This window comes from Bradysia coprophila, unplaced genomic scaffold, assembly GCF_014529535.1.
Source record: "Bradysia coprophila strain Holo2 unplaced genomic scaffold, BU_Bcop_v1 contig_688, whole genome shotgun sequence".
In the NCBI taxonomy this organism is placed as follows: domain Eukaryota; kingdom Metazoa; phylum Arthropoda; class Insecta; order Diptera; family Sciaridae; genus Bradysia; species Bradysia coprophila.
The window spans coordinates 366-24,370 of record NW_023503928.1 but is presented as its reverse complement, the minus strand read 5'-3'; the positions used below and the strand labels follow the sequence as shown (position 1 = coordinate 24,370).

At 38.7% G+C, this 24,005-nt stretch overlaps 3 protein-coding genes and 1 long non-coding RNA gene across 4 annotated transcripts; 2 read left to right on the top strand and 2 right to left on the bottom strand.

Annotated features, from left to right (window-relative positions):
• Positions 1-1,397: 1,397 nt before the first annotated feature.
• LOC119083534 (peritrophin-44-like) lies at positions 1,398-2,755 on the top strand. The gene is made up of 2 exons (XM_037193255.1): positions 1,398-1,557; positions 1,614-2,755. Exons 1-2 carry the CDS (start codon positions 1,497-1,499, stop codon positions 2,693-2,695), a joined length of 1,143 nt encoding a protein of 380 aa, XP_037049150.1. The 5' UTR covers positions 1,398-1,496; the 3' UTR covers positions 2,696-2,755.
• A 2,815-nt stretch (positions 2,756-5,570) lies between these two features.
• On the top strand, positions 5,571-7,556 carry LOC119083533 (guanine nucleotide-binding protein subunit beta-like protein 1). Its single transcript, XM_037193254.1, has 3 exons — positions 5,571-5,759; positions 5,983-6,063; positions 6,537-7,556. The coding sequence occupies exons 1-3, from the start codon at positions 5,703-5,705 to the stop codon at positions 7,350-7,352; spliced, it is 954 nt and encodes a 317-aa protein (XP_037049149.1). The 5' UTR covers positions 5,571-5,702; the 3' UTR covers positions 7,353-7,556.
• A 2,127-nt stretch (positions 7,557-9,683) lies between these two features.
• On the bottom strand, positions 9,684-23,782 carry LOC119083536 (sine oculis-binding protein homolog). Its single transcript, XM_037193258.1, has 4 exons — positions 23,759-23,782; positions 23,603-23,627; positions 11,102-11,422; positions 9,684-11,038 (listed from the first exon to the last, which is right to left on the bottom strand). Exons 1-4 carry the CDS (start codon positions 23,780-23,782, stop codon positions 9,939-9,941), a joined length of 1,470 nt encoding a protein of 489 aa, XP_037049153.1. The 3' UTR covers positions 9,684-9,938.
• LOC119083544 lies at positions 12,034-12,546 on the bottom strand. Its single transcript, XR_005088887.1, has 2 exons — positions 12,513-12,546; positions 12,034-12,279 (listed from the first exon to the last, which is right to left on the bottom strand). It is a non-coding gene; the product is annotated as an uncharacterized LOC119083544 (long non-coding RNA).
• Positions 23,783-24,005: the final 223 nt, after the last annotated feature.

The following is a 24,005-nucleotide window of genomic DNA, read 5'->3' as shown; positions in this document are numbered from 1 at the left end:
GTAAACGGAGTAAAAAATTGAAATAAATTCAATTTCCACGTTTGCGTGACAGTTCTTTTGTTCTATTTTACAACTGTCATGTAGACGGAGGCGAAACGGAGTGCTATTTTTAAGTGGAAACTATACTTTATTTGTAATCTGTTCGATTTCCATCCCTTTAATTTTGTAAACAAGCTCCAGGCGCCACATCGATATAGATCATCTTCAAGGACAGTAATGCTCAAAACAAACGAGGCATTCAAAACGTGTTTTCATTGACAGATGCAGCAATCGCGATTTTGAATAGAAAAAGTTCTAACTTCATTTGACAGTTTCGAAAATTTCGTCATGAAAAATAGGACCAAAACACGTTTTCAATGCCTCGTTTGTTTTGAGCATAAGGCCGTTTAAAATGCCATCCACGTTAAAAAAAAATCTTATACAAATTTATGAATTAACGAAACATTTAACGAAACTTAAGTGAGGTTACGTCTGAAAGTACAGTATCTTGAAGATGATCTCTACCTTGCAGTGAAAGTTGAGTCATTTCCTTTCGAAATTTACATTTAATTAAATGTAGTTGAGCTCGCGTTATTATCGACTGAACAAAATTCCGGTAAGACAATTCCCGTATATTAGGCTAGGCGATCCGATGGAAAACCAGCTTTCATTGAAAATTCAAAGCTCTTTCGATCTCTTGGCGTCACTAACTTCTAAATGTGTTTGTTTATCGAAAACTTCTTTATAAGTCAAATTATGGTTTGAAACGTGCCGATAACACGTCGAAACTTAAACATTTGTACAAATAATAAATAATTAATTTGTTGAATAAATTGGATGAAAATAAACATTCATATCCATTACAGCAACAGATCTACCAACCAATTGAATTATTTCATAAATAATTTTATTGGTGACGCATAATGACGAAAACCTATCTAGATCTTACGTGCGAAAATTTTTCCAAGTATGGGGTCATGCATAAATGACGTCTACCTTTGGGGGTGTGAGGAAATGAGGCTAGGTGCTCAAAGAAATTTTCTGTCAATTTACTCACTAAATTTAGGATTTAGGTACTTTTAGGTTAGACCTTAAATTCGAGCTCAGTTCAAGGTCATATTCAGATAAACGAGGAACTGATCTGAGCATTTCAAATGGAAGCGTTTGCCTTCTTATCGAGACCCTAATTGTCGTAAAAATAAAAAATTGAAAAAGTTTAAGGGAAGTCTTAAGGCCAGTTCATGGTCGCATATATCGCAAACATGTATGCGAGTATGAACTGGCCTTAAGTCAACCATGAAATTGATGCTTGTTGGTTTCATTTCAGACTGAAAAGAAAAAATGAAAAAAAAAAGTAAGAGCATGCCCTACTGACTAATTAACCGCAGTCTTCGAATCTGCAATTCAAAAATATTTTTTATTTGGCTTATAAAAGACCTTGAGTGTAGGAGTTACAAGCTAATATAGATTAACCTTCTGCAACGGAAAGAAGTGCTGCTCGTTAAGTTGAATTAAAAATGAACTATTCGTTGCTACTTGTCGCGATTTTATTCGGAGGGTTCGGGGACACAACAAATGGTAAGAATTGAAATCAATTTTCGACAGATCGAACACTTAGAATTCTTCTTGTACAGCTTTCACCTGCCAACAAGAGGGAGTGTTCAAAAACACCGACACAAATGACTGTAAGTCATACGTCATTTGTAACTCCAATTTGGCGCCTTTAGTGCAAAATTGTCCTGCCGACACATATTACTGGCCCGAGGCAAAGGGTTGTTTCAGTGATTACAATTGTGCTACCAGTTCTATGCCCGGCAATGCAAATCCTTGCGAAGGATTTGATAATCAAAATATTCCCGACAAATCAGTTGCGGATTGCTCGAAATACTTAGAATGCAGTTCCGTCAATGTATACCACGGAAGTTACGTAACAGTACCGCAGGTGAAAAGTGTTAACTGTCCAAGTGGAACAGTATTCCGACCCAATTATCGTGCCTGTGTCGATGCCGCTTCGTACCAATGCAGCAGTTATCCATGCACTTCGGAAGGAATCTTCGAAGATCCGAACTCTAACAGTTGCTCGTCTTTTATATCATGTTCGTCACTCCAAAGTTGGTATAGCACGGCCTCATTGTTGTATGCCAATGTGAAAACCTGTACATCCGGCACGAAATTTTCACCTTTCACAAAGAAATGTGACTCCTTGTACAATTGTGATGGAATCGATCAATATAACGGTGTGGATCCGTGTGCCGAATATAACTATGCCAATCCGTTTGTGCCTAATCCATTCGACGCCACCGCGGCATCGTACATCGAATGCAGTACTGATCTGTATGGCGACAAATCAGGCACAATTCTGAGAAAAGATTGTCCGGCAAACTTCTACTTTTCACCACTTCTCGGCAAATGCTACAACAATTACGATCCCACCGAAACGTGTTCCAAGGATCCATGCAGCAGTGGCAACGGAAAGTATGTCGACTATAAGTCCGGTATGTGTGAGAATTTCATTGAATGTCGTGACGAGTCGAAAGATGCCTCATCTTATAAGCCGGTCTATGAGAAAGTATATTGCCCACCCGGCACACGTTACTCACCCGAATTGAAAGAATGTTTGAAGCAGTATGTGTGTCCTACATTCCCGGTTGATTATTGCTATCCACAAATTCCAACAACAACTACGACGACTACGACAGCTGCAGCTGGTAAATAAAAAAATTCAAGCTAATCAGCAGCAATGAAAATCTATTTTTAGAAAGTTAGGTAGTGTGCTTTCAGTTGCTTCAAATTTTCTTTTTCCTGACTTTTAATTGTTCAATTTTTTGCATCAATTAAGTACGGTGTATTATAATAAATAGTTTGTGAACATCCCCTTGTGGTTGTTATTGATAGGAAATCTATATTTCGTTTTTGTTCTACCATAAGAGAGTTTGGTGACTGGCTTTTCTTCGGATTTCTCATCTGTTTCCGACATATGGGTAGAAATGAAGTAGTCCTTAGATGTAGTCCTTTGCTGATTTGATCCTGCAACTGTTGCAGCAACAGAATTACAAGTAACTGTATGAGTTATATATTGATTGAGGAAATTCAAGGAGAAAAATTGCATAATTTCAACGGTTTTTTTAACGGTCAAAATGCTTCTTGTTTAGAGCACCGCAGCCCGCAGTGGTATTATACAAGCATAAAAAACTAATAATATAACAAAAGTTCTGACCATAGGCTCCTTATTTCCAATCTGTTCTGGTGCCTGTTTACAGTGCGTTGATAATTTTAACCACATTGACAGACTTTACACGCAGTTCATAGCTCTGAACCGAGCACAGAGTTTTTAACGGAAAATCGGCCCTTCAAATCATATATAAAATCGCGACGCAGTAGCATTATACCAACCTTAAAGAATTAAAATTCCTCACATAAAATTTTGATTACTACCAAGGCTGTATACTTTGGGGAGGTCACGCAGATACAGATACGCGGGTTACACACCACAGTTGATGATAAAATGGCCGATTTCATACAAAAATTCACCTACTCTGATGATTCTCGTCGTCTTGATGATGTGGTGAATTTTTTTACATGTTAAATCATCAGAAGTGGTGTGTTCCCGCGTATCTAATAAAATGGCGGTCTGCGTGACCTCCTCAAAGTATACAGCCTTGGAGGTGTCCCCTCCTGAAAATTCTGTTCTTGTGCTTGGTTCAGTACTATGCCCTAATACATATCTCACCCGTCATCCATTCCAATTCTAATTCAAATTAAAGGTACTGCTCCAATGCTCTCTCTAGTATCGAAGTTAACTGTGACGTAAGTGCGAGAGTAAGCATTTAATGATCCGAAGGACACGTAAAGTTTTAGTAAACAAAAATTACTCTTCAAAATTCTCTTCAATGTAGCGGCGCCACTAGAAAATTTGAGTACTACTGCTTTCGTGATCAGCAGATCGGATGTGTCTTAACCTGATCTTTTGGAACCTATTAAAACTCGAGAATTCTTCAATCATTCCGTTACCTCAATAGATCATTTCAATACTCTCCCTAGCATCCAAACTCTCTCAAAAAATCGATTTAGGGGGGAAAATAAGTTTGAGAAACGCTGATTTTTAATATGGCATAAAAACAACAACAACAACACGAGCGAACAAACTAGCAGTGATTCATAAACGTAGTTACCACCTTAATAATTGTAGTTTGGTTGCTAGGGAGAGTATTGATCATTTTCATTATACGGTACTTGTCAACGTAACCCCACTAAATGTTTCGTCCAGTAGTCCTTAACCTCAATTAATTGACGTTGACGTCATGAAAGATTTCTATCAAGATCTATCTTTGTACAGATTTCCTTGGTAATATAGGATATAAGTAGATTCATTTAGACATGAATAATTATTGGATTTTTTCTACGATAAACACTAGAACGGTAGGCTGTGCACTTTGGAGAGGTCACACAGATTGTTATTTCATTAGATACGCTGGAACACGCCTTTTTCTTACAAATTCACTAAAATAAAATTTGCATCTGCGTGATCTCCCCAAACTTTTCAGCCTTGGCAGGGATCCTCCTGGAGCAATACAAAATAAATGTTCATGTCTTGTGGCTGAAATCGAGGTCAATTTTGGAAATTTTCTCTCGATTTTTTCCCTCTGCATGAATTTTTTTTGAGTACTTGGTTTGGACGATGTATTTAAGCTATTTTCGCAAGTTCGGGCTACAAGCGAAAATAGCTTAAAAACATCGTCCAAACCAAGTACACAAATAACTATTATTCCAAATAACACAAGTTTTCTCACCACAAATGTCAAAACTATTATTAACAAAAGAGTCCAAATAATGTGTTGCCTTCACTAGTAACTCGCACATGTTGGAATTTTCTATTTTTTTATCCAATTTCCGCAGGTTACGTAAAAACTAAAGGGAAAATGGATTAGCAATTCACTTCTGTTCTCTCTACAAAATACGATTTTCAAAAAAAAAAACAGAACTCCAGTAGGTTTGCCAATTACGCCATCTCATAACAAGCAGAACAAACAAAAACATCACGTCATTCGAACCAAGTCGTTGTGCTTCAGTAAATGAAGGTGTCGTAGATGTTGAATTGAAATGATTTCTTTTACAATATAAATCATCAACTAGACAATATGAGACATTTTAGGCTGATGTTATAAGGCGAATAACCTCAAATTGATAATTATATTTAATTTATCGTTGAAATAATGAAAAAACGACTGCTGAAAGGACTACAGGTTAAATGAATCACAACGATTGTGTTATAAATCTACAATGTTTTCCATATTTGAACGAATCTTTCATTTGTTTTAATGGAATGTATTTAATTAGTAGACATTCACACCAAAAACTGAACTTTAAATACTTACGTATTACTTACGTAATTTTGCAGCTGATTAATGAGATACAATTGGTGTCATTTGATCAGCTGTTTCATTAAAAATGTACGTCCTTAAAGATGAAAACGTAGAATTTGTTGATAGAATCCAAAATTCAACAAGATACATAATGAAACTAGAAACAGCGTTGTTCCATCATTAGTTCCCATCGGCCATACCTTCCCAGCTGTCAAACACCCTTGACTGTCAACAGCTGTTCTGTGCTTGCGTGTTTATTTGATCAAAATATTATTTTTTTGGTGTCGTAGCTTGTTTCCTTTTGTGTTCCCATTTTGATTTAAGTCATTTTTATTCGGTAAAAACCGCAGCAAATCCATAATGGCAGTCCTACCGCCAGATCCAGTATTTAATTTACGAAACATCGAAATGGGTCCGGTGAGTTCAGGGTTACATTTCAGTGGTTTTAATGATTATTTTTCGCATTTTCTCCGAAGTGCGTAAATTGTCTTGATTGTTTAATAAAATGAGACGAAAGAAGAAGAACGGCAACCGAATATGTTTTACGTATTTCGTTTGTCCATAACTACGCAGCGTTACACGCTCTTACATTCCAAAAATTGATGTGAAAATCGAATAAATTTCTAATTGATTGTTTTAGGTGAACTGTGTCTGCTTTCACCAAGCACAGCGTCTGTTTTGTGGAACAGCAAAGGGAGCTGTTTATCTTTGGGATCTGCAGGTAACTAATTTTGTCATTTTCTGTTTTGTATTTATGCGGAAACCGGTGGTGTAGCTGCAATTTGACTATTTTGTAGATTTGTTACGGTTTTCAGCCTTATTAGAGGTCAATGGATTAGATTGCTTTATTACGTAGGTGTCTTATGTCAACTTTCCGCAATGTTACGATCCCTCTCTTGACAATGTAACGTGCAGTGGGTGTAGTGAGACATTTTTCTGTTCTTGTTGCTAAAGACTTGAGTGATTATTTAACACAAAGTGCTCGACTTTTGTTATGCTTAACCACATTCGGTCCCTTCGTCTTTAGTTCCGTCTTTTCAATGTTTTGTTTATTGAAGTTGAAAGGCACCTTGGTGTCTGAATGCTCTTTGTGTATCAATCAACCACAACGACCCACCTAGACAGTTCAATTGCAGTGTAACTCAAGTCCTTGTTTGTAAAGGTCAGCAATTCACTCAGACATTTCCATTTCAGACGAATCGTTCACCATTACACTTCACCGTTGGTTCATCGACCGCACCGGTAAATTCCATTTCACATCTACCTGAAACGTTATTCACCCAACAGAAAGGTGGAATTGTCAAGGCGTGGCAGATAACTGGTTCTGGCTACGTACTGGCCACGACCATTGACACAAAGCACATCGGCTACTGTCGATTCAACTTCCATCTCGAAGACAATCTAATGATTTGTCCGAAGGACGAAAACTCCATTGGCATTTACAATACCGACAATTTTAGTTTACAAACAACGCTATTGGGTGCCGATGCCGGCCTCAAATTGGGACAGATTATGTGTTTCAAGCATATCGAAATGTCGGGACAGCGATACATTCTGGCTGCGTACGAATCCGGTGACTTTTTGACGTGGGACCTGCGAACCGGTAAAGTACTGCACAACATTACACTGGAAGAGTGCCCGATGGCTCTCGATTTCGATCCAATATCGAATCGTGGCATTTATGGTGGGCCACACGATCAGTTGGGAGTGTTTTCGTATTCGCGGAATACGAGCGAGTTGATTAAACGGGGCGTCATTGGACTGAAGAACAATGGCATCAATTGCGTCAGCATTCGAAAAGACCAAAAAGTATTCTGTTCGGGTGGATGGGACGGCAGAATTCGAATTTTTTCCTGGAAAAGTCTGAGGCCGTTGGCCGTTTTAACTGAACATAAGGCTGCTGTCGTAGACATTTCTTACTCAAATGACAAGGTACAGTTGTGGAATGCCCCGATAATGGCTGCGTCCGGATTGGATGGACAAATATCGTTGTGGAATTTGTACAATTAAAAGACTGATGATTCGACTGTTTTGATCAAGTGAAACTATTGATAAATGATGATGAACCATCACAAGCATTGCATCGGGAGTGAGTGCTCGAAATTACGGCACAATTTTTGAAGTGCAGCTTCTTCATTTTGTTTGTTATATAAATTTTGTTACGGACGCTGAGGTACCTTCAAAATGTTTATTGAATAAAATTGTTTATAAAAACGGGTGTTGCGACGGAATCTACCTATTCTCTTTGAATCTGAATCGGAACATTCCGGTGTAGTTTCTATCAGTGAAGTAGCATTGCTCGCGTACTCGAAAGTGCCGATTGGTGTTCTTTGATAACGAGGGCGGATTCTTTTGAAGAACGACCTACTGAAATCGAAGGCATAGATAGATATTGGTCCCTAAAAGCAAAAACCACTTTAGAGTGTCAATGCTTGCGTGGCTAGCAAGAGGCGATCGAAAACCAAAAACATGCACTTTTCTTGTGGTAATGTCTCTGGCAGTCTGGCTACACGAAACGTACAAGGTCGTTTATTCACAACGAGTTACGAGCAGTTGGAAGAGCTCAGGTGGTTGGTTCATCTCCCCACTGCCGTGTAGTTAGTCCGACCACATAGATCGTGCGACGGTGGTTCAGTTAGTTACCACAGAAAATACTCTGTGGTATATAACGGTAGACCAGAGTGGTGTGCCCTACACTGATACCATTCAGAACACACATAAATGTCAATAGGTGGGAGTTGAATTGTAACGTAAAGACATTTAGTGATTGTGCTTTGAACATTATCAAGGAGAACGAAAAGGGAGGATTAGGGTATGACTCACAATCGTGCCAAAGTCATCACGTTCAATGTTCTCATGGGAGCGCTCACAGGAGCACGTTTTGGATACTCAAGTCAAGTCAAGACGACTAATCGAATGGAATGGGCAAACAAGGTACTAACTTTACTGAACAGATGCAACTGACTCAGGTAAATCAGGTCCTCTGATTACAGGTAATTTCAATGAACACTATGTTCAACTATATTGAGACGAATTTAGTAGCAAGTCCGGCCACAAGTCGAGCGACGGTGGTTGTTGTTAGTTTTAAGTTGTACATGTCAAGTTGCGGGCCAGCGCTGTTATTTTTGGACTCACATCCATTATATAACTTGGAGGATCAAAAGGTGGTTCTGTAGGTAACACTTTGTGCTACCAAAGTTCCAACGTTCATATCCTTCTGGTCGTGTGCAAAGGCACCAGGCTTGATTGTGTCAGGTCAGGTCAGGTCAGGTCAGGACGAAATACGAGCAGTTGAAAGTATGGGTAAAAATTTGATTATTTCGGTGAACTTCTGACGGTTCCTTGGCATCCTAAGACTATTTGCAATTACTTTTCTAATGACACCTTACACGACCTTGTACCTCAACATTAGTCTAGTTGCAGTTTTGTGGTTGGTAAGCTAAAGGATCCGCATAAATCAAAAAGGTACTCCCACCAATGTGAGGGATTTGTAAGTCTTTCATAAGATTTTGAAATTCTCGATTTTAGGGCAATTTCAGGGAATCTTGAGAACTCAGAGGTGAACAGACAGAACAAATTCTTTTTTAAAACAGTGATGTGCGTCGCATTTGTCGAAAAATCAATTACATTGAAATTGAATGCTGTAATTCATTACATGAGGTATAAAAGCCAACACACCAGTGAGTTTTCTCCCGCAACAAGCTTCGGTATCTATCTTTTTGATAAATGTAGAGTATGCATATCCGAGCCGAAGACGAGGTACATAGCTACACTTCTCGAAAAACAGTTACGAAAGTAAGTTTCTCAAAAACACACGAGTGAGTTTGGAGCGAGTATCACAAAGCTGTTACCGAATTAGTGAGTAACGCAGCAGCATCCAATGTATTCGGGTTAATTGCCTGCGCCATGCGAAAATATTCTTCACGTAATGGATAATTTTCGCAGGTGGAAAACTACTGTGTAATGCTCTACTTTCGCATGGGGCAGGTAATAAAACATTTTTTTATTGAACTTATATAAGGGGCCGTTCATAAAGGACGTCACTCTGTTTGTGGAAAGGGGTCCAATCGTAACGTTCCTACCAAAATTAGGTCAATTTTGACTCTTTTTGTGACGAGCAGGAAGGTGGTGATGTCGAACAATCTCTAAAATAGTGTGATGTCACTTATGAACGGTCACTAATTGTCGCGTTTAATGATCACCTATTAATCATAAGGTCATAGCTCAGCAAGTGATAGAAGGAATAGAGTCGCTAAACATATTTAGTGAAATTATTGTTCTAGTAACCATGTCCCCATCCCTTACATATGTGTGGGTAAAACCAAAACCGTGGTCGAATAATTCTTTTCTTTTATCGTTTATTTTGTTTCATCTTACAGGTTAGAAAGAATTACAAAAAGAATCGTTTTCATAAATTATTAGGAAGGTAAGTTAACAATCAGTGGCCGTACCCTCGCGCAAAATATCGACAGTGTATAATGGACACACGACACTACCACAATTCTCTTTTTTTTATTAGATTAAAAAAAACAATAATTTCCTGTTCAATCACGCTTATTGACTACAAAAGGTACTAAAGTCCAACCACAACACATTTTAGAACTTTTTCTTATCGTCATCTCTCAGCCTTGAATAATCACAGTCAATGACCCGTTTACGCTTTCGCAATGGTCGACTGCTTTCCGATTCTTTGGTAGAAATATTTCGCTTTGACGCTAGCCGCGTTATTTTAAACTTTGGTAATCTCTGTTCCTGTCCATCCATTTCATCCAATTTCTCGAAACCGCTGATCGTAATCTGATGTTCGTCCTTCTCGGCAATTGGTGGCGATTCGATTGTTTTGTTTAGGCGAAGGTGTTGCGTCAGAATTGGCATACTACTTTCGTCTTTCGATTTGGTAAAGTCCAACGGTTCGTCATCGTTTACCGGTGGTGTTCGATCGGTTCCATTGGATTCGGCTGCCGTCTTGTTTTGTTCGTCCAATTTCGCTTGGGCGGCCTTCAAAAATTCGATGATCGGCATAGGAATCGGGATGGGAATGGGAATAGGAAGAACGATCGGATATGGGACTAATATAGTAACGGGTGGTGGATTTGCACCGAATAGTCGAGGTTGATCCGTATTCGGTAGAAACGAGCCGTTCGTTGGAGTATTTTGTGGCAACTGAGTTGTAGACGTTTGTTGAGGTTGCGATTGAGATTGAGTGTGTGAACCATATCTTGATGTTCCTGGTAATCCACTGTGACGAATGGGAAAGAGATTAGGCGGAGGTGGCAGAAAATGATGGGAAGAATTTTGTTTCAGCGTTCCTTGAGGTTCGTCTCGCGGTGATTTTTGTCGCAGACTGGAAACATTCTCATGTGAACTAGTTGCTGACGTCGATTTATTGCAGCCCAACGGTATAGCATTGTTATTGTTTGTTGCTTCCATTGAATCTGTGATATTAGTTAGGGCACACAGACGCAGAGATCTTCGTTTCTTAGACAGCTTTGGCGATATTCGTACATGTGACACTGCATTCGATGGTCTCGATAACAACTTCGCCGATGGAGTCACGGTAATAAGTGGTCTGTGTGTTGGGGCTGACATTGTTGGAGCCTTTGTTATTGGCGACACGGACTTGGACCGATCCGAGCTTGGAGATGATGAGGGACTCTTGCAATTCTTCAGCCACAGATCAGGAGTGATCAGCCCGCCTGGAACAATAGATTAACTGTAACCATCAACAATATTCGACAAACGCTAAACCAAAAACCCACCATCATTCGCACTTCCTTTATCCTTCAAATGAGGATTCATATCGAGATGGGCCTGTGTCTCCTTACAAAATATTTGCATTTTGTATTGGTTCAGGCATTTGTCCGAACAAAATTGCAACTGTGAAGCCCCATCGTAGAAGTCCACGTAGCTGACGGCATGCCGGATGTGCTTGCACCAATCACAAGTCTTGGCCCGTTTGAATGAGGCCCGACGACTTTGCGAGAAACACGTTTCGGTGCAGTATCTGGGGCCTTCGGGAGTGGCCAGAAATTCGGGTGAATTGAGAGAGACTGGCCGCTTGCACCATCCACAGTTTGTATCTGGAATGGAAGATTTTCTTTTTAGTTTCAAACATTGCAAGGCAAAAATGGAATGAAATTTAAGATTTATCTAACCAATGCTCTCTCTAGCAACCCAACTCTCTTAAAAAATCTAATTGGGGTGTAAAATAAGTTTGAGAAACTCTGCTTCTTCAAAAGGCTTAAAGTGAATAGACTCGCAAATCATAAACAAGCAGCAGAGTTTCACAAAGTTTGTTTGCTAGAGAGTATTGATCTCTAACACATTTCAGAGGTTTATAATTTTAAAAACAACTGGGGATTCACTCTTTATTTGTATGCTGTCTAATTTATATCAAAACGTTTCTTTAACATAATTCACGCCGTAAGTGTGCCTAAAATTTGAATTTTAAGTGAACGAATCAACGAACAAGAATAGTACCGGCTAACGCCTAGTGAGTCTTTTTTCTTTTTCTTTTTGAACCTCACCATCGTTTTTGAATCTCACCATCGTTTTTGAATCTAACCATCATTCCCAACCACCTATCCCTAATCGAAACTTTCCTAAAGACTAAATGTCACTACTTTCGAGCAATAAATTATGAAAATAGGTCGGGTCTCGCATTAAGTATAGATTAAGAGCATTAAGTATGATTTCTGTTTATTGCCAGCTTGGTATTTATTCAAGTACCACTTCGGTATTCAACTAGCAAATTTTCGATTTATAAATAAGCAAGCGAGCCGATTAATATCATCAGTCGGTGTGCAGCTTTCAAACATTAAACATCTCTACAACCTCCGTATGAGTTTGGTAGTCAACTACCACTTTGGTAGTCAACTACCACTTTGGTAGTCAACTACCACTTTGGTAGTCAACTACCACTTTGGTAGTCAACTACCTTTTTACTACTTTGGTAGTCAACTACCACTTTGGTAGTCAACTACCACTTTGGTAGTCAACTACCACTTTGGTAGTCAACTACCACTTTGGTAGTCAACTACCACTTTGGTAGTCAACTACCACTTTGGTAGTCAACTACCACTTTGGTAGTCACTACCTTTGGTAGTCAACTACCACTTTGGTAGTCAACTACCACTTTGGTAGTCAACTACCACTTTGGTAGTCAACTACCACTTTGGTAGTCAACTACCAAATACTCGATTTACAAATAGACCAGCAGGCAGAATAATTTCATCAGTCGGTGTGCATCTTTCGAGGAAGAAACATCTTTGCTACTAAATATTTTGGGGGTCCAACTACCAACAACTACCAAACTTTCAAATTGCGATGTCTGCTATGAGCGATCGGTTACCAGATAACAAATAATAATTGATTTGCCTGGTGTTGGTTTGCTCATAGTAGCATTGCAATTTACCAACGTGGTAGTCAACTACCAAATATTTGAGTTATAAAAAGGCAAGCAGGCAGAATAATTTCGTCATTCGGTGCGTAGCTCTCAAACGGTAAACATCTTTGCTGCAAAATATTTTGGGGGTCCAACTACCAACAACTACCAAACTTTCAAATTGCTATATCTGCTATGAGCGATTGGTTACCAGATAACAAATAATAATTGATTTGCCTGGTGTTGGTTTGTTCATAGTAGCATTGCAATTTTAACTTTTATCAATCACATTTTATTTGTGACACAGACGGACGGACGGACGGACGGACGGACGGACAGACGGACGGACGGACGGACGGACGGACGGACGGACGGACGGACGGACGGACGGACGGACGGACGGACAGATGAAGTGCCCACAATAGGTCTTTTTTTCCTATGGAAAAAAGACCTAAAAAGTGAACCGAAAAATATCTTGAAATGTCTTGAAAATGCTCAGATCATAGTATACGTAACGGTCTCGATAATTATTACAATCGGTGGTGGAAAGGTTAAACAAAAAATTAACTGCAACCGTTCAACCCCTGAATGCAGAATATATTTAATTTTATTAATCGAACGCAGACATCAGCTTCATCAAATAAGTTTTCCCATAAAAATTGACGTAAAATTATACTTCGTTGAAGAAACTGTACAATGTACAGTACATGAATACCTACTCTACATGTACCATGTCATGAAACAGCCGGAACTAACTTTGCCAACAAACTTTTTGAAATTCGATCCTGAATCGGTGAGTATAATAAGAAAAATTGGAGCTAGTAAACAAGATGTGAGCTTTCAATAAACGAATCCACTAAATTTAGCTTTTTCATCTATAGTGCATGAATTAATCAGTTTTATGCCCGGAGAAGGTGTAAAGCACAGCACTGCTCGTAGCATGAACATAGAAAATATTCGGAGACTGATGAAATCACAGTAGGTATTGCGTTTCTTTTGTAAAGATAGATGACTTGTTTTCGTTGTATGAGTTAAAACATACAATACAAACAAATATAAGCGGCAGCTCTTATCACTAAAGTCTTCAAATTTGACACTTGTCAATTGATTGTTCATGCTAGGAACAGTGCTGTGTATAAAGATATGAAGAAGTACAAACAATTCAAAGTTTGATCAGTTGAGTGGTACTCTAAATAGAGAACTGAAACTGGGTGGTGTATCGAAGTGCGTTGCCGCAATGCATAAAAATAAGAACTTTAAGAATCAAGAACTTTCGATTCGGCGAGGCTTTAGCAACATTTGTTTTGTTCTCTGGGAGAGGGTGTCACCGTCGTAATAGATTTATGGAAATGGTTTCCTAAATTGTCCGTTGTAAAATGGGCAACCTGTTTAGGAATTTACTTTCGTTATATTGCACAAATGTGACAGTTGGGATCAAAAGTCGGTTTATTCCATCTGTCAAAGTGACGTTTTAAACGTCAAACTAAACATTTTATGCCAAATAACTACGAAGTCGCTTATTTTTCCTCAATTCTATCAGTGAAATAGACTTATAGAAAAATAAACGATTTTGTGATTACTTGGCTAAAAATTTTTGGTTTGACGTTTAAAAAGTCACTCTGACAGATGTAATAGTCCGACTTTTAATCCCAACTGTCACAAATATTGAATTTGTTTGCGTCGAGTTGTAGCTTATGGTCAGCTGAATTCGATTCCGTACAAACTTAACAGTAGCAACAAAATTAGTCACAAGAAATTATGATGATGGCACCACTTCGTTCTCGGGCTACACGTCGAGAAATTGCCTAAGATATACCATCCACAACAGATACGTAAATAACTAATGTAATCGATCCACCACATCTGTGAACTTATTGGTGATCGATGAGTAAACGGCTCCGCTACGGTGACGAATGAAATATATAGACGGTCTCGTCATGTGGCGCACGCGACTTTCCAGGTCTACTTAATCTGTTATCGACAACGACGCAAAAATGATCGATAAGCTTGTGGCTTATGTGGTATACATTACAAAAAGTTTGTTAAACATAATGAAGTAGAACATTTCGCAATAACCTTATGTAAATGAAGTAACAGATTCCATAAATATATTAAGATCAGTCAAAAAACATTAAAGTCTGAAAGTGACTCAAGTCTGCTTAAAATATAACTGATATCGCTGAGGGGGACGCATTCTGCACCTGTACACAAAGGTTTATTTTAAAAAAATTGACCAAAAAAATGTTAGAAAGAAAATTTTGCAAAAAAATGCGGCAGAAGTGACAGATGTTGAGGAAACTACTGTTACGGAAATTGTTAAAATATAAAAAAATGCGTCCTGAAAGAATGGAAATAAAACGGAAAAACGCCGAATCGTTGGGTCGTTGGAGCCAACGGAGGAAGTATAGAAGTTGTCCGGCCACCCAAAAAAAAAAAAAATATTTTTGGTAGTGGACTTGCGTCACGCCCGCTTACTAACGCGCGGTCATGATGTCCTTACATTTTCTCGCATTTGCTTTACAGTTCACCCTATCTACAATTTCAATTAAAAATTGATACATTTTTCGCAACAAGTTCATGATGTAATTATATTCCGCGCAATGCGAACATCGAATTGATGTTACCGAATATTCTTTACGTTCATCTCTTTGAAACGTCAATTTGAAATTTATTAGTGAAAATATCATCCATTACACCATCATTACGATTATCCGTTGTAACATAACACGTCCTACGTGTAGTCGAACACTGAAATTGTGATTGTGTAATGATGCGATGATAAATAAAATGAAATCCCATAATTTAATGATGATTGGATTTCAATTATTGTTTGTCCAAATTAATTCTCTCTCTCTGCTTCTTTTTTTACTACTTCTGTTCAGTAAGCAATGCAGCCACAAAAATTCAACATTTTCTTTAAAAGGATAATTACATGGCATTATAAGTGTATATGTACCGCCGATGTTGGGTTATTGAATTTCTTGTAACTTGTATTTCAATAAAACATACGTAAAGGAGGGGGATAAAGAATCATTGAAAATTTGGATGGAGATTTTTGTTTAATTTTATGGTTTGGATTATGTTTGAGCGACAAATTTTTTGAGTATCTGTCGGTGAAGGGGCTGCAATACACTCAAATGCGGGAGGGAAGATGGAGTTTTGTTGACGCTCTCTGATGACAGTTCAGGTGAGAAATTTCTTATTTTCTTACCTATTATTTTCCCATGGGGTGAACAAGAGTATTTTTCTTTTTTCTTTCAACTTTGTCACTTTTTTGAGTTTCAAAAATGGTGAAACAAATTAATGTGTTCTTCAGTGGCTAAAAAGTGGTTATTCACGCCACGCACGGATGAAATAGTGTTTTTCATGTGTCGGGGCCGAAAATGAGGGAGTTTCGATATTTTTCTCAGGTTTTCGACCTCTTACATGAAAATTTTTTTGAGTATCTGTTTTGGACGATTGATTTTAGGCACTTTCGCATGTAGCCCTCACTTCGTTCGGGCTACAACAAGCAAAATTGCCTAAAAACAATCGTCCAAAACAGATACACAAATAACTATTACATGACTAGCGATAAAAAGATGAAAAGTAGAGTTTTTGTGTGAATTTTGTTGATCCAAGGCGTAGCCGAGGTCAATAAACACACGGAAGCCAGATTTTTCATTCTTATCCCGAGTTATGTAATGGATTTTACATGTTGAGGGCTTCGAGAGAAGTACTTGAAACACTTTGTAAATTTATATGTTCACCTCGGGGAGAAATAGGAATTTCCGAGTTTCGCGCTTATTGTAATTTCCTATTTTCTCCCCAAATAACCATTTCCAACTTGAACAGTCACTGAGTTTTTGCTTTGAAAAATGTTATAACAAATTGATGTGGAAAATGGTATGATTGTTATTCTGTTGAAAGTGGAGGACTGGCTGCAGGATATTTCGGATAGAACTTATATCCGGACTTCCAATAAAAGACGACCTTGCCTTTCGGTTGTTTATTGAAAGGGAGACTAACAACATTTTGCTCATAAAACTAAGGCCACTTAGACCTTGTGATTCATTTGGACTGCTTGTCTAACACTAGATAGAATTATATCAAGTGCATATTCCAACACATTCACAACCTGTTCGGCACTGAAAAAAATAAGAGATTCCAACACGAGCGAATTTGTATAGCTCTTGTTGAAATTTCTTATTTGCTCTTGCTCCACTCAATTTAAACATTTTATATGGGCCACTATCGAAAAGTTTTCTGAGCGAAAAAGCGCTTATCAATGACAGCTTAACTTCGCTCATCGGAGAAGTATCCTTACGAAATGTATTCAGATTGCTGATGAATGTCTTTCCAAAGTGAATTCGTATACAGACTATTCAATCGTACAAGTTGGTATTGTATGTTAGAGTGAATTCTCAATTAATTATAAATGTTTTTGAGTAATTTTTGTGAATCTAATTATTCTGAGTAAACATCTCGATCAGTACGTAGACACTTTATTAGAATCAATCCACTACTAATATTGTAATGATGACATGTGTTAAATCTCAAATTTGAAATTCAACGTTTAATTCTATCTTTAGCGAATGCGTTGCGACCTGCCAGCAATATTGTAAATTAATTGTCGCAATGCAGTCGAATCCGTCGGCTTGTCGATTCGTGATGAGTCATTGACGAATAGACAAGCCGATTAGTACTTGTTGAACGCTAAACGAGAATGGTCATCCTGTAATGTCGCGTCAATTTCTCTTGTAATTAGTTTAGTATAACTCAAGTGAATTTGATTAATAAATAATTTAGTTAAGAAATTAACTTGTGTCGCGTATGTTATTGAAGGCGAACTATTCGATCAGTCAGCAGTATTCAACGATTTAATTTTGGTGATTCAATTGTAAGAAAGACGAGAAAGGAATTCATTGAAATTAAATATGGCGCCCGGGCAAAAAGTTTTTGTGTGAGGAGAAAGGGATTCAGTTTTTAAAAGTTTTGGACAACCCGGTTCAGTGCTAAATTGTAAATTGTAAGTGTCGACAATCCGGTCGAAAGATAAATACGAAATTGAGAGTAAAAATCGAAGACAAGGAGGAAAATATTCAAGGTCGTCAACGGAAAATTTTTGTGTGAAAAAGAAAGGAATTCATTGAATAAAAGTTTTTGAACGACCGGTTCAGTGTAAAATCATAACGAAGCAAAGTAACGACAACCCGGTCGAACAATAAATACAAAATCGTGAATGAAAGTTGAAGGTCAAGGTTGCGAAGCCGGTAAAGTAACGGAGTGAATCTGAAAGAAATTACATAAGTTCAATCGAAAAGTGAATAAGAAGAGAAGTGTGTCAAGCGAAGAAAGACAAACCATAAAGTAAAGAAGCGCAGTGCATAAAATCAATTAACAACGAGAGAAAGGAATTGATAGTCAAGCAGAGTAACGGAATCAATCGAAAGCAGCGGAACGAATGCAATTGGTAGGCCCGGGAATTCAATTGTGTGGCATACGGTCCTGAAACACCAACGGTAGAAACTGTTCGGTAAGTGATTTGTTCATTCATTCCAGAAACATCTGTCCTTTGTCCTTGAACACCTAGCAAAATTTCCCGTCACTTAGTCGACAATTTTTTTTGAATTTGATGAAAGTCATTGGAGTAGTTGAATTCAGAGATAAAAGTTGTTGGATTGCCCTCATCCGTAAAAGCAGATGATCTTCTGACCGGATTGTTGCAATTAGTCAAGGGCAATTCGGTTATTGCGTCTCAATCGTTAATTTAAATTTGCATCTTAGCCCGAGTGGCATCTCCATATTTTTATATTTTTGCGAATTTTCTTTCGAAATGGACGAAGCATATAAGGAAGTAGAGGCATTGATGAAGAGGCTAGGGAATTTTGAGAAGAATTTGAAGAAGTGTTCAAAGGAAAATAGAACTAAGGGTTACTTGAAAGGAAGGCTAACTGGACTAGAAGAACTATGGAAAGGCCTATGCGAAGCGGATGACAAAATGGAATCGATGAAGAAGAAGGAAACTGAGAATCACGAATACTTCGAAAGTGATATGTTTGGACAGTTGGAAGCGAAATATTACCAGATCAAAGGTGACATCAAAGATCAGTTGGAAGCGTTAGAGTCAAAAAGACAGGATAACAGGAGTCAAGATGGGAATTTCGGTCAAAACGGCCAGCAACAAAACAACCAATCTAATGTGAAATTGCCAAAGATTTCGCTGCCAACATTTGCAGGTTCATATCATACGTGGATGTCATTCAAAAGCCGGTTCACTAGTTTGATTCACAACAGCAAAACCCTCAACGATGTAGAGAAGTTGGAGTATTTGAAATCGTGTGTCAAAGATGAGGCAGAAAAGGCCATCAACAGATTTCAAATTACGGATCAAAATTATCAGCTTGCGTGGAATAGGTTGAACGAAAAATATGACAACACACGAATACTGCAAGACACTCAAATAGAAAGAATCGTAGACAGGAAAGAGATAAAGTTGGAGACAGCAAAGGAAATCAGAGAACTTCTGGATGAAATTCAAGAATCGTTGGAAGCGCTGAAGAATTTGAATGTGGACACGACGTCGTGGGATCCAATGCTAGTAGTGTTAGTGAAACGGAAGTTGCCATTCAAAACGAGAGAGGAATGGGAGAAGCAGCTCGAACCAGGTGACGTTCCAACATATAAGCAATTAATTGATTTCTTAGAGAAAAGATACCGAACGGTCGAAAACTTGGAATTAGTTGGAGGAACAGCAACGGAAAATAGCGGCAGAAATCAAACACACAACAGCAAGACAAAACCATCGAATCAGAGAGCAAATTGTCCAGCATGCAACGAAGATTTCCATTCACTCATGAAATGTGAAACGTTTCTGAACATGTCCATAAGCAACCGAAGTGCGTTTGTGACTGCGAAGAATTTGTGTCGTAATTGTTTGGCAATCGGACATGTGATGAAAGACTGTAAGAGTGCTAGAAGGTGTTTTCAGTGTAATAAAAGCCATCACACGCTTTTGCATAGAGACAATTTCAGTCATAGTTCGTACCAAGAGCCAAATTATGCTAGACAAAGTTTCGTTACGCGAGGTCAGTCGAACAGTAGTTATAACCCATTCAGATCGCAAATTCCAAACGTTACACACAACCAAAGTGATCAAAATAGGTCGCGGTACCCTAATGAGTGCAATAAGTATGGCTATAGGGAAGTGCGTAATTCACAAGAGCAGCAAAACCATTCAAATTTGTCTGTTCAAAATTCTCAATCATCGCAGTCGGTCAATTCGAGTAACCAAATAAAAAGAAACCTGACAACGATAGCAGTGCCTCAAAGTGCTAAACAAGAGGAGATGAGTGAAAAAGAAACGTTATTTCCTACAGCAATCATTCAATTTAAATCCGAGGGCGGCATTGTTTACAATTTAAGAGCGCTGTTGGACCAATGTTCAGAGGATGTTTTCATCAAGGAATCCGTAGCAAGAATGCTTGGAGGAAATCAGTTTCAAATTCCATCATTTGAAGTAACTGGACTGGAAGGAGTAGTAACGTCAAGAGTGGAAAAGGCAACGAATGTAAAGATGATCATCGAAGATAAAGTGTACAATATGAACGCGAATGTAGTTAAGACGTTAGTGGGAATGTTACCGAAAACGATATTGAAATGGCCGCAAGATTTATTCAAAAATCTGAAGCTAGCGGACACAAATTTCGCGACACCAAACAATGTGGACATAAATGTTGGGAACAAAAGCCTACACCGAAATTTTGTTGGATGGAGTATTGAAGAAAGCCGGATATTTAGCACAAAACACGAAAGTTGGATGGATAATTTCTGGAAAGGCGGAAGAAGCAACGGTTGAATCAAAATCGAAAAGAATGTTCTTGTGTTTACACACACAGAAGAAGGAAGATCCGGATGAAATTTTGAAAAAGTTTTGGGAAATGGAGGAAGCACCACGAAAGAAGAAAAAATTTACACCAGAAGAAATGCAATGTGAAAATGTGTTTCGTCAATCATACCGAAGATTAAGTGATGGAAGGCCGCAAGTGAGACTACCATTCAAAGAAAACCCGAGCGAATCATTAGGAGAGTCAAGAAATCAGGCAGTTGCAAGATGGTTGGCAATGGAAAGAAAGTTGAATAAGGATGAAAATTTGAAGAAGGATTACATGAATGCAATTCAAGAGCATTTGGACCTGGAACACATGGGGAGAGTAAGCACATCGGAAAAGGAACATGAAATTAGACAGGCTGACGGAAGTGTGAGATACAGTTGCTATTACATACCTCATCATGCAGTGGTTAAAGAAGAAAGCAAAACTACAAAGACAAGAATAGTGTTCGACGCATCGGCAAGAACAAGTTCAGGAAAATCGTTAAACGAAATCCTAATGGTTGGAGCAACTATTCAAGAAAGTTTGGTCATTCGATTAATGAAGTGGCGACTATACCGATTCACGTTGAGAGGGGACATTACAAAAATGTATAGACAGGTTAAAGTGTATGAAGAAGATGTCGATTTCCAACGAATGGTGTTCCGGTTCAAACCGACAGATCCGATTGAAGATTTTGGCTTAAATACGTTAACGTTTGGAACAGCAAGTGCACCATACATGGCAATGAGAACTCTAGAAGAAATAGCAGTGGATGGAGAAAAGAAATATCCGATCGGTTCAGAAGTGGTTAAAAGCGATTTTCATGTAGATGATTTGTTGACAGGAGCAGACACAGTTCAAATGGTGAAAACAATTTGGAAAGAAGTGAGAGAAATGTTATTAGCAGCAAAGTTTCCAATGCGTAAATGGTCAAGCAACAGCAATGAGGTATTACAACAAATTCCGGTAGAAGAACGAGAATTTCAAACAACAGAAATCACAATCGATGACTCGTTAAAAACATTGGGTATTGGATGGTCGCCAGTGGAGGATCATTTCTTCTTTAAAGCTCCAGAGATCAACAAAACTGAAGTTTTAACGAAACGAAGATTTTTATCACAAGCAGCAAAGTTATTCGATCCAATGGGATGGTTAGGTCCAGTTGTGTTGCAGCCGAAGCTAATGTTCCAGAAGCTGTGGAAGATGAAAATTAAATGGGATGAAAATGTTCCGGATGAATTGGCCCAGGAATGGATTAAATTTCGAGAGGAATTAAGTGCATTAGACCAAATCAAAATTCCCAGATGGTTTGGATGGTACAAGGGATGCAAGGTAGAAATTCATGGTTTTAGTGACTCAAGTGAACAAGCATTTGGAGCAGTGATTTATATGAAAACAGAAATGAAGTAGGAAATTCGAAAGTTGAATTGGTGCTGGCAAAGTCTAGAGTAGCCCCAGTGCAAACAGTAAGACTTCCAAGACTTGAACTATGTGGAGCTGTGTTGCTGGCAAATTTGGTTGACATAGTCAAATCGGAACTCAAAATCGAAATGGCGTATTGTTGGACGGATTCATCGATAACTCTTGACTGGATAAACTCAACGCCAGACAAACACAAGACATTCGTCGCAAACCGAATTGCAGACATTCAAGAAATCACAAAGCCGGAACAATGGCGACATGTGGACGGGAACTCAGAATCCAGCGGATTGTCTATCGCGAGGGTTAAGCCCCAAAGAGGTACTTTTTCATGATTTATGGTGGCGTGGCCCATCGTGGTTACAGTTGTCAAAAGAAAATTGGCCAAAAAAATCCGAATGTGATAATTCCAGAAGATCAACTAGAGCTATAAAGGGAAGAAGTCTTTGTTGTCAACGAAGGTGCAAGTAAACGAAGTGTTACAGCAGTTGATCGCCAGATACAATTCGTTCAAAATGTTAGTTCGAGTTGTGGCTAGAATAAGGACAGCGAAAGATAAAGTGAAACCAAAGTTTTTGACCAGTAAAAATGATCCGAGGATGAAAGAATGTTTTGGATTCGTCTAGAGCAAAGCAAAGCTTTCAGTGAGGAAATCAGTGCACTGAAAAATGGCAAGCCGTTAAAGTAAGAAAGAGCAAACTGTTGCAATTCTATCCGTTTCTGGATGCGAAGAGTGTGCTAAGAGTGGGAGGTAGGCTACAATTAGCAGCGATAGATTATGATAGCAAACACCAAATTATCATACCCAAAACTCAAGACTGTCGCAAATGATTATAAGCGATGCACATGAGAGTACAAAGCATGGAGGAACTCAACTCACAATGGCGTACACCAGAAATCAATATTGGATAATTGACACCAGAAAGTCAGTTCGTAATCAAATATACAAATGTGTCAAGTGCCATCGATACTCAGAAAAAATGCAAACCAACTAATGGGAAACTTACCGGAGCCCCGAGTCAATCTCACCAGAGCATTTTTACATACAGGAATAGATTATGCAGGTCCGGTTCAAGTGCTAACAAGAAGAAAACCGGGAAAACGCGAAGTCACGAAAGGTTGGGTCGCGTTGTTCGTTTGTTTGTCTACCAAAGCCATTCATCTAGAGTTAGTTAGTAGCCTGACATCAGAAAGTTTTCGAGCGGCGTTCACTAGATTCTATAGTCGTCGAGGTCTACCATCTGATGTGTATTCAGACAACGCGAAAACGTTTATAGGAGCAAAGAATGAGCTGAGTGAAGACATGCAGTACATCAAAGAAGTCCTTGAACCAGAGCTAGCAGATATGATACTCAAGAATAGTGTTCAATGGCATTTCATCCCACCACATGCACCCCATTGGGGAGGAATTTGGGAAGCAGGTGTAAAATCAATGAAACATCACGTAAGGCGAGTAGTAGGCGAATCGGTACACACATTCGAAGAAATTACAACGACATTAGTAGAAGTGGAGGCGGTGCTGAATTCGAGGCCATTGTGTCCTGTAACGAATGATCCAAACGACTTCTCAGTGCTGACGCCAGGACATTTTTTAATTGGTGGACCTTTGTTGTCGCCCCCAGGCCCAGTCTATTGGAAATAAATCCCAATCGACTTGGAGTTTACAAGCAAATATCTCAGAGAGTTGAGCACTTCGCTAAACGGTGGAAAAGAGAATATTTATCCACATTGCAACATCGACCTAAATGGATGAGACAAACCAGCAATGTAGAGAAGGGAGACATGGTGCTAGTGAAGGATGATGATTATCCTCCAGGCCAATGGAAAATGGGTCGTGTTATGGAAGTGTTTCCCGATTCAGATGGTCTTGTGAGAAGTGCAAAGGTTCGTACGCAAACCAATGAATTCATACGACCGATTCACAAGTTGAGCATTTTACCCATCGATAAGCCAATGCAAAAGGTCTCTGACAAGTAACCTTTCGTTTGAAGACCGAAGAGTAATTAG

Excerpts from the sequence above, each read along its gene's own strand:
- LOC119083533 (XM_037193254.1), top strand. The coding sequence starts at position 5,703 with ATGGCAGTCCTACCGCCAGATCCAGTATTTAATTTACGAAACATCGAA. Across the intron at positions 5,760-5,982 it reads GAAACATCGAAATGGGTCCG|GTGAACTGTGTCTGCTTTCA; the intron begins GTGAGTTCAGGG and ends TGATTGTTTTAG. Across the intron at positions 6,064-6,536 it reads TTTATCTTTGGGATCTGCAG|ACGAATCGTTCACCATTACA; the intron begins GTAACTAATTTT and ends TTTCCATTTCAG.
- LOC119083536 (XM_037193258.1), bottom strand. The coding sequence starts at position 23,782 with ATGTCTCCCTTCTCTACATTGCTG. Across the intron at positions 11,423-23,602 it reads GCCTGGGGGCGACAACAAAG|ATACAAACTGTGGATGGTGC; the intron begins GTCCACCAATTA and ends CTTCCATTCCAG. Across the intron at positions 11,039-11,101 it reads TAAAGGAAGTGCGAATGATG|GCGGGCTGATCACTCCTGAT; the intron begins GTGGGTTTTTGG and ends CTATTGTTCCAG.
- LOC119083534 (XM_037193255.1), top strand. The coding sequence starts at position 1,497 with ATGAACTATTCGTTGCTACTTGTCGCGATTTTATTCGGAGGGTTCGGG. Across the intron at positions 1,558-1,613 it reads GTTCGGGGACACAACAAATG|CTTTCACCTGCCAACAAGAG; the intron begins GTAAGAATTGAA and ends CTTCTTGTACAG.